Source organism: Pipistrellus hanaki, assembly GCF_964339955.1.
Source record: "Pipistrellus hanaki genome assembly, chromosome: 4".
NCBI classification, from domain to species: domain Eukaryota; kingdom Metazoa; phylum Chordata; class Mammalia; order Chiroptera; family Vespertilionidae; genus Pipistrellus; species Pipistrellus hanaki.
This window is the reverse complement of record NC_140506.1, coordinates 22087785-22104227: the sequence shown is the minus strand read 5'-3', so window position 1 is coordinate 22104227 and position 16443 is coordinate 22087785. Positions and strand designations below refer to the sequence as shown.

At 38.3% G+C, this 16443-nt stretch overlaps 1 protein-coding gene across 1 annotated transcript in view; it reads left to right on the top strand.

Moving 5' to 3' along the window:
- ADCY2 (adenylate cyclase 2) overlaps window positions 1–16443 on the top strand; it is a 263929-nt gene that overhangs the window by 130104 nt on the left and 117382 nt on the right. Inside the window, exon 4 of the mRNA XM_084882603.1 lies at window positions 1941–2090. Within this exon, the coding sequence (XP_084738729.1) occupies window positions 1941–2090 (150 nt within the window). The remainder of the gene's footprint in view (window positions 1–1940; window positions 2091–16443) is intronic.

The window sequence follows — 16443 nt, the reverse complement described above, 5'->3', positions numbered from 1 at the left end:
ATAGAATGTTTTTAAATTTTATTTTATTGTTTGAAGTATTACAAATAATAATACATATGTCTCCTTTTTATCCCCACTGACCATGTTAAACTATTCCCCGTAGCAAGCCCAGCATTTTAAATACTCTGCTCAGTGAAACACAACCATCAGAACCCAGGACTATGGGAAGCTCTGCATCCTGCATGCCTTTTTTTTTCTAGTGTAAAGATAATTTCTCTGACTACTTTCTCTTTTAGATATTCAATCAACTTTTCGGCTGCTTCTATTAACTTCATATCTCACATGGTCTTATTAAATCATAAAGACAGACTGTTCCTCAAATAGTTAAAATGCACAGTGAGAGAGTAAATATTGCTCTAATTGGTTAAGCCTGATTTACATATAATACAAAATAAAAAGAACTTCATTAATTGTCGAGTAGGATTTCAACTCTTTATTATGCTCCTTAAAAATTCGTATTCTGGATTGCTCATTTAATAATTTCGCTCTCAAATTTTTTTTTTTAGTGGACATGTTTATTATGTAATATGTCCACTGGAAAATGGAAGTGAGTATTTTTCATTTCTTATACATGTTCTCTGGAATTCTAGTAGCCTTGGAGGGATTTGTTTCATTCCTGGAGTAAAATATGTCTTCACACCATCAGGAAGCATGTTAATGCATTGCAGAAATAACATTTAGACTTGGAACCACTAGAGAGTTTTAAAATATGATTAAGATGGTCCCAGATGAGGGCTTGAACTGTGTATCTTATTTTATTTATAGGCTGAAAAAGTGTGTGTGAAGCCCAATCTGGAAGCCTTTGTGAATTATCATTTCATGAGACTTTTTACCTCTCATGAGATAAAATGTATAGGCCATTTGGGGCAGTGGTGGGAGGGGGGATAGGGACGAGACCTTGAATGGAACTGAACTCATGTGGTATGTTAGATTGCTGCTTCTTGTCTCTCAGGAAGATGACCCAGGCAGGACTTTAACCCTGAAGGTTAAACCCATAGCTACTCTGAGATGTGTCTTCTAAAAATCTGCACAATACTCCTTTCAGATCAGGTTTACTTTGCAGAAACAAACACCTCTGTGGAAGCTGCAAGTCTCTTATATTTTTTTATTCAATCAAACGTACCTTCTCTGAGTTTACAAATGTGCCCATTATAATTTGAATAGCTTTCTATTCTGTTTAATTAATTAATATATTTATTTACTTTGTGGAAACTGTACTTCATTTGTGATATGGTTTACAAACTGTGTGCCAGGGCACCCAGGGTGCCTCATCATGTTATAAATGCTCAAGGGAAACACAGCAGCACTTGACATCTGCCAGACATCATAAACCACAAGCTCAAGGTAGTTCATGATTTCAACATCAGATGACACTGCATTCCTTTTGTTCAAAAGCTGTGTTTTGGGCAGTTGTGACAAAAACCAGTACATGCAGAAATCAGGACAAGAATGAGAAATGTGAGTGGTGATGTCAAATTGGAATCTAAGTCTTATGATGTTACACAGTGCTCAACAAGCACAAAGCTACTGAAGGCCCATAGTAAGTCACTGGTCATTAAAGAGTGAATTAAAATATTTTATTTCAATATAGGTGTTAGCTTCTCCCCCAGCCCCCCAATAACCATGGAGCTGTCAGGGCAGAGTAGTTACTCCAACCCACATTACTTTAGCGTCAGCAAATCACGTGACTGAGATAAGGGAGGGACTGCCAAGTCAACTATCAAAGGGCATGAATCCAAGAAGGAGATAGAATCCCTAAAGGCAATAGCTGTTCCTGTTAAGTAAATAAAAATGTTCCTTTGGACATAGAAATGAAATTAACTTCCCACAGAGACATCTCTTGGAAGACTATTGCTAATGTGCATTTTGTTGTTATTTCTGTATCCAAGAGTTAAGCACCCCCCCTCTACCCCATTGAGTGATTCTTTCTGTGTCGTTAGATCCTGGCCAACGTGATCATCTTCATCTGTGGGAATCTGGCGGGAGCATACCACAAGCACCTCATGGAACTCGCTCTGCAGCAAACATATCAGGACACGTGCAATTGCATCAAGTCCCGGATCAAATTGGAGTTTGAAAAACGCCAGCAGGTAAAATGCTTTCAATCTTAATTCCACAGTTTTTGGGTATTTAAGATGATGTTGTTACTGTTAATAACAAATATGCAGTTCATTCATTCACAGGCATCAGAAAGAACCCGAGTAGCCTGTGCCCAGTTGTGCACTGAGCAGAGTTATAAAACCAAGAGCAGATTCCAGTCAAGGGCACATGCCCAGGTCACTGGCTCAGTCCCAAGTAGGGGGTGTGCAGGAGACAACTGATCAATGATTATCTCTCATCATTGATATTTCTATCTCTTTCTCCCTCTCCTTCCCTCTCTGAAATCAATAAAAATATATTTTTTAAAAAGGAAGAAAGCGAAAAGGGATATTCTGAAGAAAAATAAGACTTACATTAAAGATGTTTAATAATATATAATTTTATACCACGAGTGTATTTTATTTTCAATGTTGGGAGTCAACTCTCAGGATCTGGTGACTCGAATGTAGTACTTTTTTTTATTAGGGCTACAGGAAATATATTCCTAGGATTATAATGAATGCTTGTACTTTTTTCGGACCAACAAGTAAATAAATAGGAATGAAAATTTATCTTAATAAAATCTATAGGATATGATCTGGTATATATAAGGAGACAAATAAAAATTGACGAGTGGCAATCTGTGTCCTTCATACAAAGGAACAGGCCCTGAGACCATGAGGACTGGTGCCTCCACAGACCAGATTAAGCATCTCACAAACCAAATTAATACCCAAGGGTTCTGAGTGTCACTTCCAGCCCACCCTTCGCCACATGCCATCTTTGCTTCTTCTACAGTCACATGACAAACAGCAGTGTCCTTAAAAGTGCTGCCTGCAGGAGTAGGATGGATTCTAAGCAAAAATAATTTGTTTCAGCCTCAATTTGGGTAAAATTACTACCATTCATTTTAATATTACATAATCCATTCATTAGAGAAATAAAAGTACATTGGAGTGGAACACAAATAGGCTTAGCATGAGGCAGGGTGCCAGGTGATGGTGCCTTGCCAATGTCTTAGCCCTAGCATCCGCCTCACTAGCTGCCTGAGAGCTCACTGCCACACTAAGTAACTCAGGGATCTATTTTCCAGGGTCATCATCCTGAAACTAGACTGTGAATTGTTTGGTGACAAGGGCTATCTATTAAGTTATTATTTTTCTTAGGCGACTCGGATAGTGGTTCTCAACCTGTGGTTCTCAACCAGCAGAGTTGCCTAAGACCATTGGAAAACACAGATATTTACATTATGATTCATTAACAGTAGCAAAATTACAGTTATGAGGTAGCAACGAAAATTTATTTTATACAGTTCTTCACAACATGAAGAACTGTATTAAAGGGTCACAGCATCAGAAAGGTTGAGAACTACTGCACTATAGTAACACTGGTCATGTTAAATCTGCAAAGAATAAAACAAAGATGAAGAGCAAAACTGTGCACCTCCTTATTCTCCTAGGCCTGTATTCCTCTCTTCAGAAATTTCAACTATAATTTGGCTGAAGTATTTTTATGACCTTTTAGGCTTGTTGTCTTGTAAGTGATTGATATCCTTCCAGTAGGGAGTATAGAAACAGAATTTTGAGAGTATGTGTTATGAATGACACAATTTTTATGTCAGAGATAAAATACAAGCTTGGAATCACCAGGCCTGCTAACTTGATCCAGATCTGCTAAGAGCACACATTTAAACAAGCCTTTATTAAGATGATTGGCTCATGGGTACAGCTGTGGTGACAGTCTGTAAGGTATGGATCTTTAAAGCAGTACTAGATTTTGACATTGATGAGTTTAGCACTTAACATAATTTCTCTTTTATTCTTTGCCAGTAAATTTTATTAACAAGTTGAGGGGGAAAATATAAGGGGAAGAGGGGTTATTTAGGAATGAATGTTCCATAGGGTGGGTCAGAACAAAAAGACAAATGTCCACAGCAGATTCTACTCTTTGAAAAGGGGCAGATAGCTCCATAAACACTCAAAACTTGGACTCTGAGTACAAAACTTTCAAATGGGTGTGCTCTCTAAAAAGTTATGAGTGGGATTTTGAACGTTTTATTAAAAAACAGAGGGAAATTCTTTCATTAGAGAGCAACATGCTTGATCAGCTAACATAAATGAACGAAAAATATGCCAGCTTCCATCTGAGAGAGAATTGATGGATCTCTCAAAGTTGGTTGCTAATGAATAATTTAAAACTTAAATTATTTAAAACTTGCCTTTAAATAAAGTTTGCTTTTTATATGCCTTCCTGAAATACAGTCCTGTCATTTCCACTGTAAATTAGAATTTTAGCTACTGTCTTCTGCCTTTAGTGACATCATGATTTGATTTGATTTCATAGGAAAATGAATAATAAGAGAATGAAGATTAGAGAGGCCAAATCAAGAATATTATTGTGCAAAAAATAGAAAGACACTGATTTTATGGGTATTTTCTCTAGAGAATGATGAGTTTAATCATTTCATCTCTTACTATCTTTTTTTTTTTTTTTTTTTTTTTTTAACTGGTGAAGAAGAGCGATGAGCTGGATTGCCTTCTAAATCTAATGAAATAATGGCTAATACAAACTTCCAGCTGAGAGTGGGTTTGGAGAACTTGCTTTCCTGTGGCTTCAGTGAAAGTTCTGTACTTGCTCCCTATTTAGCCTTTCTTTATTGGAAAGGGTAAAGAGATGAGGAATTTCAAAATCAGATGCTAACAGGTATGTCTCCAGTGTCACTTAGACCCTGCACGGCAGGACCCAGGCCTGATGTTCCTGTCACACCCCCTCTCCCAAGGGCTTCTGAAAGGCAGGGAACCCACATACTTCTCTGAAGCCCGGAGCAAGTGGGAGGTTTGGCACCTGTCAGGGATGTGGTTAGAGGGTTCATGTGTTATGAGGGAGCCTAACTGTCCATTATACCTGCCCCGGGATTCTCGAGTTCTATGAATGTTAATTCGGTATATTCTGCTGAGATTAGATTTGAAAAAAAAAAAAGAAGAAGAAGAAGAAAGAAAGAAAATGAAAAACACAGAGATTCCCCAGCACCCCAAGCTTAAAGAAAAACAGTATAAGATACAAACGTATTTTCTTTTTTCTTGCTGACAAGATCACAGCGTGAGATGCTGAATGTGCCTTTTTTCTTCTTAATGAATTGTCTGTGTTCTAGTATAGAATGATGTTTCCTTTGCTGTATATTTATTACTAGTGGTCTGGTGCACAAAATTCACGCATGGGGTTGGGGGCGTCCCTCAGCCTAGCCTTCACCCTCTCCAATCAGGGATCCCATGGGCCCAATCAGACATCCCTCTTGCAATCTGGGATCACCGACTCCTAATCGCTCACCTGCCTGCCTGCCTGATCACCCCTAACTGCTCTCCCCTGCTGGCCTGACCTTGCCCAGGCTTTGTCTCTGTTTTTCTCAGCAGTCCACCAGACCTCCCTGCCTCCCTGTCTCCCTCTTCCTTTTTCCCAGCTGGGAGGGGGTGGGGCCAGTGGGGGCTGCTCCACCTTCTGCCCGCCCTTCCTTCCATCCAGGCCTCTTCAGGCCCAGTATGTTTTGTTTCCTCATTCTGAGAGAGGCTCTGAGAGAGAGGGAAAGAAAGAGAGAAAAGGCTGTGAGCTGGTGAGTGCTATGTGTGTCTGTGCATGTGTGCTGTTGTAAGTGAGTGTGAGTGCCAGCTCTGCCTCCCCTTTCCCTGTCTCTGCTGCCACAAGTCCCCACCCACCAGAGCCTGGTGCACTCACAGCCTGAGCATTATGCAGAGCCTCTTGTCATTGTGGATGTGACAGACCCAGGGTTTTTATATATTAGGATAACTTTTATGCAAAATCTATTTTAGCATGATTTTGTCACTATGCCCTTGTCCCAGTAACTTTATGATTATAATTGTTGTGTTTTGCAATACTTTTGTACCTTACACAACTAGATTTTACGTCCTCTATCCTATTCTTTGTATGTATTTTTGTGTCTTTTTTTTTTTTTTGCAAAGTTCTCACACAGTTTTAATATTTTTTTTTTCTAAAATCTTGATAGGTTTTCATGCTCTTATGTAGAGGTTATCTTCTTTTCAACTTGACTTTTGCCAGATTATAAATAGTGTTATAAATGCAGGGACACTGTTGGAATAGAAGCAGATCTTGTTTCCAGACACTCAGAAAATTCTCTGTTCACTCTAATCATGCTTGCTTCCTGAGCTCATGTGCAATAATTACCTGCAGACAACATTTTATGTTTTTTTTACCTTTAATTTTTCTCGTTGTTTGGTATCAGAAGCCTTCAAAGCTGCACTGAATGACATTATCCTATTGAGCAGCTTTGTTGGTGCCTGTGTTTACAGAAATGGCCATTGTTTTGTTAAAATGTACATTAAATACACATATCTTTCAAAACAATTTCAATTATTCTTTTTTAGCTTCTTCAAACATTCTTTTCTCTTAGGCACGTCACTTGGTTTTTCTTTTAAACCTAGACTTACTTTGTTTTCCAGAGAGATAAAGCTAGGCCATTTGCATTGTTGTCAAAGTCATGATTCCATATCTAGTATCTCTCATTCTGTTTCCTGATACATAGTGCTGTTTCTTAATTTTCTATAGCAATGTCATTCTGGTTTGTATTTCTTTTTTATTTTAAGTAAGATTTTTAAGTCCTCTATCCTATTTCTAAGATATCTTGTAAGCACTTTAGAATATCCACCAGCATTTTAACATTATCATTATTACTTATCCAAATGGTCCCAATAATGCTTATCTATGTCCTTTCTTCCAGTTTATTTTATTTTAAAATTAATAAACTAAGAAAAAAAATTATATTCTCTTAGATATATCATAATAAGTCTCTTCATTTTTGCTTTTTCCACTCACCACTAAATTTCTTGAAAAATAGAAATTTCGATTTCTCTCTCCCTCTTACCCACTTCATAACTTTACTATTCAACTGCTATCATAATTTACCATTCAACTTGCTAAATTTAAAAGCATTTTCCATCCTAGATTTGTGCAGTATTGATGCTTTTGCCCTCATTTTTTTGTCTATTTGGGAGAAAGTGTTTTTTTGGGGAAAGCCAAACCTCCTCTCCTGGTTCCCGCCATCTGGAACCAGTCTGGTCTCTGGCAATTTTCTCTCCACATCCTTCATAGACGCTTTTCTATTCCTACCCACAAACTCACACATGTGTGGCTTAGGGCTTGGCAGAAAGGCGTCTTTTCTCCATCCTTGTGTTGGTCAGCTTTCAGCTCCTCACACATTTCCAATCGTCCTGTCTGGATAAATGCTCTCAATGCACTCATTCTACCCTCCACCTTTTCTGGAGTTCAAAACTTATTTTCATTAACATCACAAACTCAGAATGTTCAAACTCCAGCTTTCCTCACACCACACTCGACTGTCATCCTCTATATTTCTATTAGTGAATCCATCCTCTCTCCCTCCCCCTAACTCTGCATCTTCGCTTTTTGCACTTTCCCCTTTATTTCCCCCATAAAATCAATTGCTCTATCATAGTTTATATTTGCCATTTTTAGTGTCATGGCCTTAGGATTTCACTGCACCCTGTCCTTGTCAAATTCATGCCATACAATAGTGTCATATTAATCTTTCCAAGGTTAGTGTCAGGGTGAAGCTAGATTGTAAACACCCTGGCTTGATTTATAATGCAGGACCTTTAGCAGGTGTTCTCTGAGTTGTTTACTGAGGGGCAGTATTGTGTAATTGCTATGAGCATGGCTCTTTTTCCTCATTGTTTGATTTTGAGTTCTTTCTGGTCCTCAGTTTCTTCATCTGTCAAATGAAAGTGTTATTCATTCAGGCTGGCCTGACCTTGAATACTATAAACTGAGTGGTTTGTAAATAGGTGATATTTATTGCTTAGAGTTCTGGAGGCTAGAAATCCAAAGTCAGGGTGCCAGCATGATCAGGTTCTGGTGAGAACCTTCTTTCCTGTTGTAGATGGCTGACTTCTCCTTGTATCTTCATATGGAAGAAGGGGGAGCTCTGTAAGGTCTCTCCTTTCTAAGAATATTGGTCCCATTTATGAGGGTTCCGCCTTCATGACCTAATCACTTCTCAAAGATCTCACTTCCTCAGACTTTTACATTAAGGGGTAGGATTTCAACATATAACTTTGGGGGGAACAACATTCACTCCATATCAATGTAGTAATGATATTACCTACCTCAGTAGAGTTGGCGGTATCCTACACATTTTGTTATCACTCAAGGAGCATGTGTTTACTAAAATATAAATATGTGCATATATATATATATATATGCTCATATTTGTATTTATTTAAAGTATATATACTTTAAATATATGCTTTAAATATATACTTTAAATATAATATATATATTTATTTATTTATATATAAATATATATATATTTATATAAATATAAATTTAAAGTATATATACTTTAAATATATATAAAGTATATATATTTAAAGTATATATATATATATATACACGCTTTATTTTTCTCATATATGTGCTTGCTAAAGATATATGTGTGCTCACTATATAAATAAACATGTTTTCTAAATGTATATTTATACTTTTGCTTACTTATTTACTAGAGGGTTGTGCATGACATTCATGTACTTGGGGGATCCTTCAACCCAGCCTGTACCCTCTCACAGTCCAGAAGCCCTTGGGGGATGTCCAACTAATGGTTTAGGCCTGCAGTTGAACATCCTTAGCGCTGCCGTGGAGGTGGGAGAGGTTGCCGCCACTGCCACTGCACCCACCAGCCATGAACCCAGCTCAGGGCTTCTGGCTGTGCAGCGCTCTCCCTGTGGGAGCGCACTGACCTCCAGGAGGCAGCTCCTGCATTGAGCATCTGCCCCCTGGTGGTCAGTGTGCATCATAGTGACCAGTCATTTCGCTGTTTGTCCTACTGTTTTCTAACATCTGGTGTTGTTTGTGAGAAATGTAAATCTGACTTTGAAAAACAGTGTTCTGTCGATTTGCATATTAGCCTTTTATTATATGGATTTCTAAATATATATTTAGTAGATATGTTTTATATATTATATTTCCAGTCTGTACACGTTATCTTCTTTTTAATATATATAATATTTAATATATTGATATAATAATGTATTTAATTCATAACATAATATATATCACATGTTATATATGTATGTATATATATCATATATAGCATATATGTGTATAATATACATCCTGAATTCCAAGTGGTCTAAAAAGAGTCCACAGAAAGTAGCTGTGGACTACTTTATATCAGTGCAGGACATCTGGCTTCACTTGGAAACTTTCAAGAGTGATAATAAAAGGAGAGCCAGCATCTGCAACTTTAAAGTCCTGAATAAAGAAGAGCTAGTCCAACCCCTGAAAGGTAGAAGTTACTTTTGCAACTGACAGATTATGAAGAAGGGAATGTCAAAAACTGAGAGGATTCAAGGATGTCCCAGTGAGAGAGTGTCCAGAACATATAAGCGTTTTGAGAAGAAAGATGCCGCTTCTAAATCACCAAGTTACCAGTCAACAAATTCCTAACTATGTGTATTGCCTTCTTTTTTAGTAATGTCTTAATTCCCATCCTCTTTTAAGTCATTATTTAGAAACATTTTTATACTGAAAAAAAAATAGGAGAAAATAAGATATTCAAGTTAAGGCCTGCATCTTCATTTTTTCAAGAGGCACTCCAGATATCCTCACCAGACTCATTCTCCTGCTGCTAACATGTCAATATTAAGGATAAAGAGAGAAATCCTGAAAGCTTCCAGAAAGAAATTTTTTTAAAAAAACTAGATTAACTGATGTGGGACAAAAGTCAGATTTGCATTTCTCACAAACAATACCAGATGTTAAAAAAAACACACAGTAGAACAAAATCTTAAAAGTATCCTAAAAATGTATCCCGCACTTTGATTTATGCACCACGTCAAACTATTATTCATAAATGATGTTTGAGTAAACACTTTCAGGCATACATGGACTTAAAGTGCAACCCACACACATATTTTGTGACATTGGAATTTGAAGATTTTTTTTCCCAAGTAAAACACACAAAAATGAATTCAAACAATAAAGAAATGTTGTGAGCCATGAAACTGGTAAAGCTTGAGAGTGAAGACAAAATGTTATGTAATATAAAAATAGCACTATTCATTAAAACAGAAAGAACTAAAGTCTAATGTTTTAAAAATCAAGTCAGTCCTTGGAAGTTATTTAGTTGATGGCTCGCTTGGCTAGAAGAAATGATCACTTGTAGGCCATCACCAACAACATAAGAAATTATTTACCCACTGCTTTTAGTCATGGTGACAATATTAATTTCAAACACAAAAGAGCATATTATATTGTTTTGTACATATCAAAATAAATTATGTTTTAAGTTTAAAAAACTATCTCAGTGGTAATTCAAAATTCAGTGCAGAAGGAAAAAGACATTGCTTATATAAGAACTAGTTATATTGAATTATGCAGTTTGATACACTGAATCTTTAGTATTTTTCTTCCATCATGTGCAATAAAATCTTAGCAGAAGGACCAGGTAAAATAGTGCTTATTATGCTTAAGCTATGGAAGTCAGAATCCTCTGAAGCACATTCTACATTTCAGCATTATTGGTATTTGCGTTTACATAACATTTTTCATCTAAGGGAACTGAGTTCTTTAGAAACATCATAAATACCACATTGCATAGAAATGTCTCATATGGTGGTGCAATTGCCATAAATGCATAGGGTGGGAATTACTGAGGTATAGCAAAAGCTTGTGCTGATGGGCCATTCACATAGTCTTTCCTACAGGCAAGACTCATGTATAACTTTTATTTGGGAATAATTAGCTCCTGGGACCATCTGTCTTCACCTCATTCTACTGATGCGTTCAGTCTACTGCTTTTCCCCTGTAAAAAGTAGCTCTAGGAAAGTTTGGTGTCCTCAGAAAGGGTGACGGCCTTCATTCCCCCACCAAGCAGACCCCTGTGCCTTTCTTAGGAATGTATGGGTGTGTCTTTCAACCTAAGGAGCTCTGCCAGGTAATGTGACTGACCCTGGACAGGTGTTATTTCTGTTTTAGTTGGTTGATGTTTTAACTTCTCTGTACCACTGTTTTGTGGTCTGTAACACATAAGCAGTCATGGTATCTGCCCATAGGGTCGTTCTGGGGATGAAGTGTATATGAACAAGTCTGGGGCAGTCTGACACAGTGAGTGTGCAGTGCACACAGGCCCTTAGCCACTAGGTGAAAACTATATAGAGATTGAACCTCACAGGCTCTTATTTCCTAGAGTTGTAAATCCAAGGCTTTGTACAGAGATCCCATATATTATATGCACACTCAGAAATGTTCTAAATGTTACAGGAAAAAAATTAACCACAAACATGTACGTTTGGGCCCTAACCAGTTTGGCTCAGTGGATAGAGCATCGGCCTACGAACTGAAAGCTCCCAGGTTCGATTCCGGTCAAGGGCACAACCTTGGTAGCAGGCACATCCCCAGTAGGAGGTATGCAGGAAAAACTGATCAATGTTTCTCTCTCTCTCTTATTGATGTTTCTAACTCTCTGTCTTTCTCCCTTCCTCTCTCTAAAAAAAAAATCAATAAAATAAATATTTTAAAATACACATTTGGAAATTTGCAATGCTTTTGACACATTTTAAAAATTAAAGAAATAACAACCTTATGAAGGTAAAAAGGTACTGAGAATGAAGGCACTAAACCTGCTAGTGAGTTGCTCGACATTTGGCCAACTAATTGTGCCTTCTCTTTTCTCTCCACCATCATTCGACATAATTTTGGAAAAATTTAGGACATCAATCCTAGTTGCTGCAGGTCACACTGTGCTTGACTTTTGCTGTTTCCTGATGTTCTGTCTTTCTGTCTGCATTGAAGTAGGTCAGACTTGAAGTGCAAAGCAAAGGGATAATCAGATTCTCTGCCTTCCTTCCTCCTTTCCTTGGAGGAGCTCTTCCAAAGGCAAGGGTAAAATGCTAAGAGTGATGTCAGTGCTCAATGGGCTTCAGTTTCTTCAAGTGCAAAGGGGTTAAGTACATGGTAACAAAAGGAAACTAGACTTCAGGTGGTGAGCACACAATACAATACAGATGTCATATTATAAAGTTGTACCCTGAAATTTATATAATGTTATTAACCAATGTTACATCAATAAATTTAATAAGAAAATGAGGGCTTTAGCCCCCAATAGATTTACATGAATTATCTTTTCTAATATTACTTTTGGTTTCTCAGAAACTTTCAAAGGAAAACTCTATGACTGGTTTTTTTCTTCTTTTTTTTTTTTTTTTACTTCATCTCAAATTTTGGTTATGATTTTGTGGTGTTTCCATTAAGCTTTTCACTCCTTGCTCTCTATGGACCTTCATTTGTATTCTGTGAGCATGGAGTTCATTTCTCATGGCATATTACTCCTATTTTAGCTAATTATCTTCATGAATTATAAATATTCATGCATGCTGGTTAAAAGAAATTCTTCAGAGCGAAGCTTCAGGATTAAACTGTTTTTTAAGTGAACAGTTGGTTTTATATTTACAATGAAGAGTACTACTATGATACATGGAAAAATATTATTTAGCCTCAACTTGTGATCCAAAAATATTAATATTCTCCATTCTAGTGGTTTCATTTGCCATTCAGGTATGTTTCGTGGCAATAAAAAAAGGCAGAGTCAGTAGGACATCCCTGAGGGCTCCCGGACTGTGATGGGGGCAGGCTGGGCTGAGGGACCCTCCCCCCAGTACATGAATTTAGTGCACCAGGCCTCTAGCCCTATAAAATAAAAGGGTAATATGCAAATAGACCAAACAGTGGAACGACCGCTGGCTATGGCATGCACTGAACACCATAGGGCAGATGCTCAACGCAGGAGCTGCCCCTTGATGGTCAGCGTGCTCCCACAGGGGGAGTGCCACTCAACCAGAAGCCCTGAGCCGGGTTCATGGCTGGCAAGTGCAGCAGCAGTGGGGGGAGCCTCTCCTGCCTCCGTGGCAGCCCTGAGGATGTCTGACTGCCTGCTCCCCCTAAGCCATCAGTTGGACAACCCCTGAGGGCTCCTGGACTGTGAGAGGGCACAGGCTGGGCTGAGGGACCCTCCCCCTCCAAGTGCACAATTTTGTGCACTGGGCTTCTAGTATATTAATAACATAATACTGAGCACCTCCTTGAGAACAGAAATCATTCTCTTTTGTCTGTGGGACAGTTAGCCAGGGGAAAATGTTTGCATAAAAAATGCTGACGAAGAGTTGCTCTGTGAATAGTGGGCCATTCCTTGGTGACATGGCAAAGACAAGGGAATGGTGTTGGGTAATGGTGTGTGGACTTTGTCCAGCGTCTTTGCAGTCTCATCCTCATTCTGGATCATGGACCTGCCTGGGTGACCATCATGGGGGTGTCAGCCCAGGCCCCCAGAGTCCGATTTGAAATGCAACATCAAAGAGTTCTTTTTTAAAGCCATTTTTCTGGCAAGAATATAGAGGGAATGATGTAAAAAGTGCAATTTCCTTAATGACTGCCTCTTCTAGTAAATAAATTGCATGTCCATTAATAACAATACCCACCACCTCTACCTCTCATTTCAACCTGCTGCGGTTCCCAGCTCTGAGCAGAAGATATACAAACATTTATCACAAACATAAAAGCTGATCAACAGAACTATAAGAGGTGAAAGTTTTAAATCATTCTCTGATTATAGCTGTGGGCATTTCAATTATCTTTTTCATTAAGTAGTGACATGTATAAAAATACTGAGTTATTTACATTACCAGAGAGGGACAAAGAATACAGAAAAAGAGAGACTGACTAAAATTTCTATTTCTCCCACAAAATGAAAATCCAGCTTTCAAGTATTAACCACAAACGTTTTTCTGCCCTCGATTATTTTTAAGATGTGGAGATGTGATGAACATTGTAACAACAACATAGAAAAATATTCCTTTTATCTACCCTTGAAGGTTGGATGCATTTTGGGTATGCTGCTCAAAAATTCACATTATAGCCGAAACCGGTTTGGCTCAGTGGATAGAGCATCAGCCTGCGGACTGAAGGGTCCCAGGTTCAATTCCAGTCAAGGGCATGGTTGCAAGCACATCTCTGGTGGGAGATGTGCAGGAGGCGGCTGATCGATGATTCTCTCTCATCGATGTTTCTAACTCTCTATTACTCTCTCTTCCTCTCTGTAAAAAATCAATAAAATATGTATATATTTTTTAAATTTACATTATGTTTTTAATTTAATTTTTATCAGTGTTGATGGTGAAAAGAAATCTTTGCAGAATGCTCTGCATAACTTCATCTTTTTCTAATACTTTCTTTTATCAGATTAAACCCATTGTTCATATGAAGAGATCAAAGAGGTTGTCAGGGGCTGATGTTTAGGTCGCTCTTGGGACCCTGATGTTATTCTGTTAAGCATGTGCATGTTACATGAAAAGGCTGAGGCTTGCAACGAGTTCTTTGGAATTCCTTGGGATTGTTGCTTCCCTTCCTTTCTAGGAAAAGATCTTCCTTATTCCTGTAATGTGCCCTAACCATGACCTGCTAACCTTCATCGTTATATAAGCTCAAGAACTTTGTAGTCAAAGCCATAAACTGTTATCCAGAGGGAAAATAATAAATCAGGAGGAAAAATAAAAAAGAAGGAAAGAGATTTTAGGATTGACAGAAAGAGGAACTTCCAAGATTCTGGGTCCTTCCCATGTGCCTCTGTGTTGGAACTGATACTGTTTTAATTCCCTTGAGCCCTCTATTGCTCTGGGTGTAGACAGGGGAGGGCTGGCATTCGAGTGCAGAGTAACGGTAGTGCTGTTAACAGGGTTTATTTTTTAAACTAAGTATAATTACTAAGAAATTTGGATTTCAAACCATTTTCTTCTATGTTTTGTTTTTGTTTTGTTTGTTTTTTTCTCTGTTTCCCACGACATTTTCCATAAGCCAGGCCTGAAGTGTGGTCTCTGAGTTTGGGTTTGGCTCTTTTCTGAGATATCAGGCAAATTACTCTTTTTAAAAAAACCCTAAGATGTAAAAATGAGGATGATAATCATCTCCATCCCATGTGTCAGCATTGCGTGAGAATTAAATTAACAAAAGGTATTAGTAATTTTCCAGTGTATAAGACAACCCCCTAATTTTACAGTTAAAACATAGGTTTAGGCCTATATTCGCTGTATAAGACTACCCCCCACTTCAAAGAAAAGACTTACTTTGCCGTCAAGATCTGCAGATAATTTTTGTGCAATTTCGGTCTTTTGCCCCCGATTTTCGGTTGACTTTTTTTCGTTTCAAAAGTCGTCTTATACGCCGGAAAATACGGTATTTCACTCATGTTTTGGCACATAGATCTCAATAAAAATTGGAGAGTTTATTATTCTTTAGATATTCTAACACTGGGATGCCATCAGAAATATTTGCTGCTCAATTCAAACAAAAATTACCTTAGATAAACTTCTGCAATTGAAACTAATTATTTTCATATGGCTAACGGGTATAAAATATTCTTATGTGGATATCTTTCTATCATGAGACATGAGGTTTCAAAAATGACCAATTCTCAGCCAAAACCAGTTTGGTTCAGTGGATAGAGCATCGGCCTGCATACTGAAAGGTCCCAGGTTCAATTCCGGTCAAGGGCATGTACCTTGGTTGTGGGCACATCCCCAGTAGGGGGTGTGCAAGAGGCAACTGATCAATGATTCTCTCTCATCGATGTTTCTAACTCTCCATCCCTTTCTCTTCCTCTCTGTAAAAAATCAATAATATATATATATTTTTTAAATGACCAATTCTCATCACTCAGGATAAATAGATCTTGATTACTGGGAGAAGGGCTCATTTGTGGGGCATATTAAGAGTTTAGTTTTAGATTGAAGTGTGAGGGTTTATTATACATCCAAGGAAAAGTGTTGAGAAGGCAGATGGAGTTGTAAGTCTGGAAATTGGGGTCATGGGCTTGCCCAAGGATGTGCATTTGAGAGTAGTTGGCAGATCGATACTATTTAAGGTCCAGAGATTGGAGTCAGCCATCGATGGAGCCTGACCATTAGAGTTCAGGAAACAAGGAGGTATCAGCAAAGGGCATGGAGAAGCTTGCTTCCTGCAGCAGGAGTGTGGTGCTCAGAAAGCCACATGTCCGTAGTTTCAGGAGGAAGGGAAGTAGCAAACCATGTCCTTACCAACAGCGGTTCTCATGGTGGGTTCAACACAAATGAGAGGAGAGGCATCGGGAAAGGGTGCAGAGTTACTCTTCGGGGGAGTTTTGCTGGATAGATGGCCAAGAAGGAGACATGGTGTCCAAGAGGGTTATTGTAAGCATGTGAGAAAGAGCTGCACAGGAGTACCCTGTTGAATGATCCAGTGGAGAAGGGAGTATGGATGTTGTAAGAGAGACATGTGGATTGCTGGAGC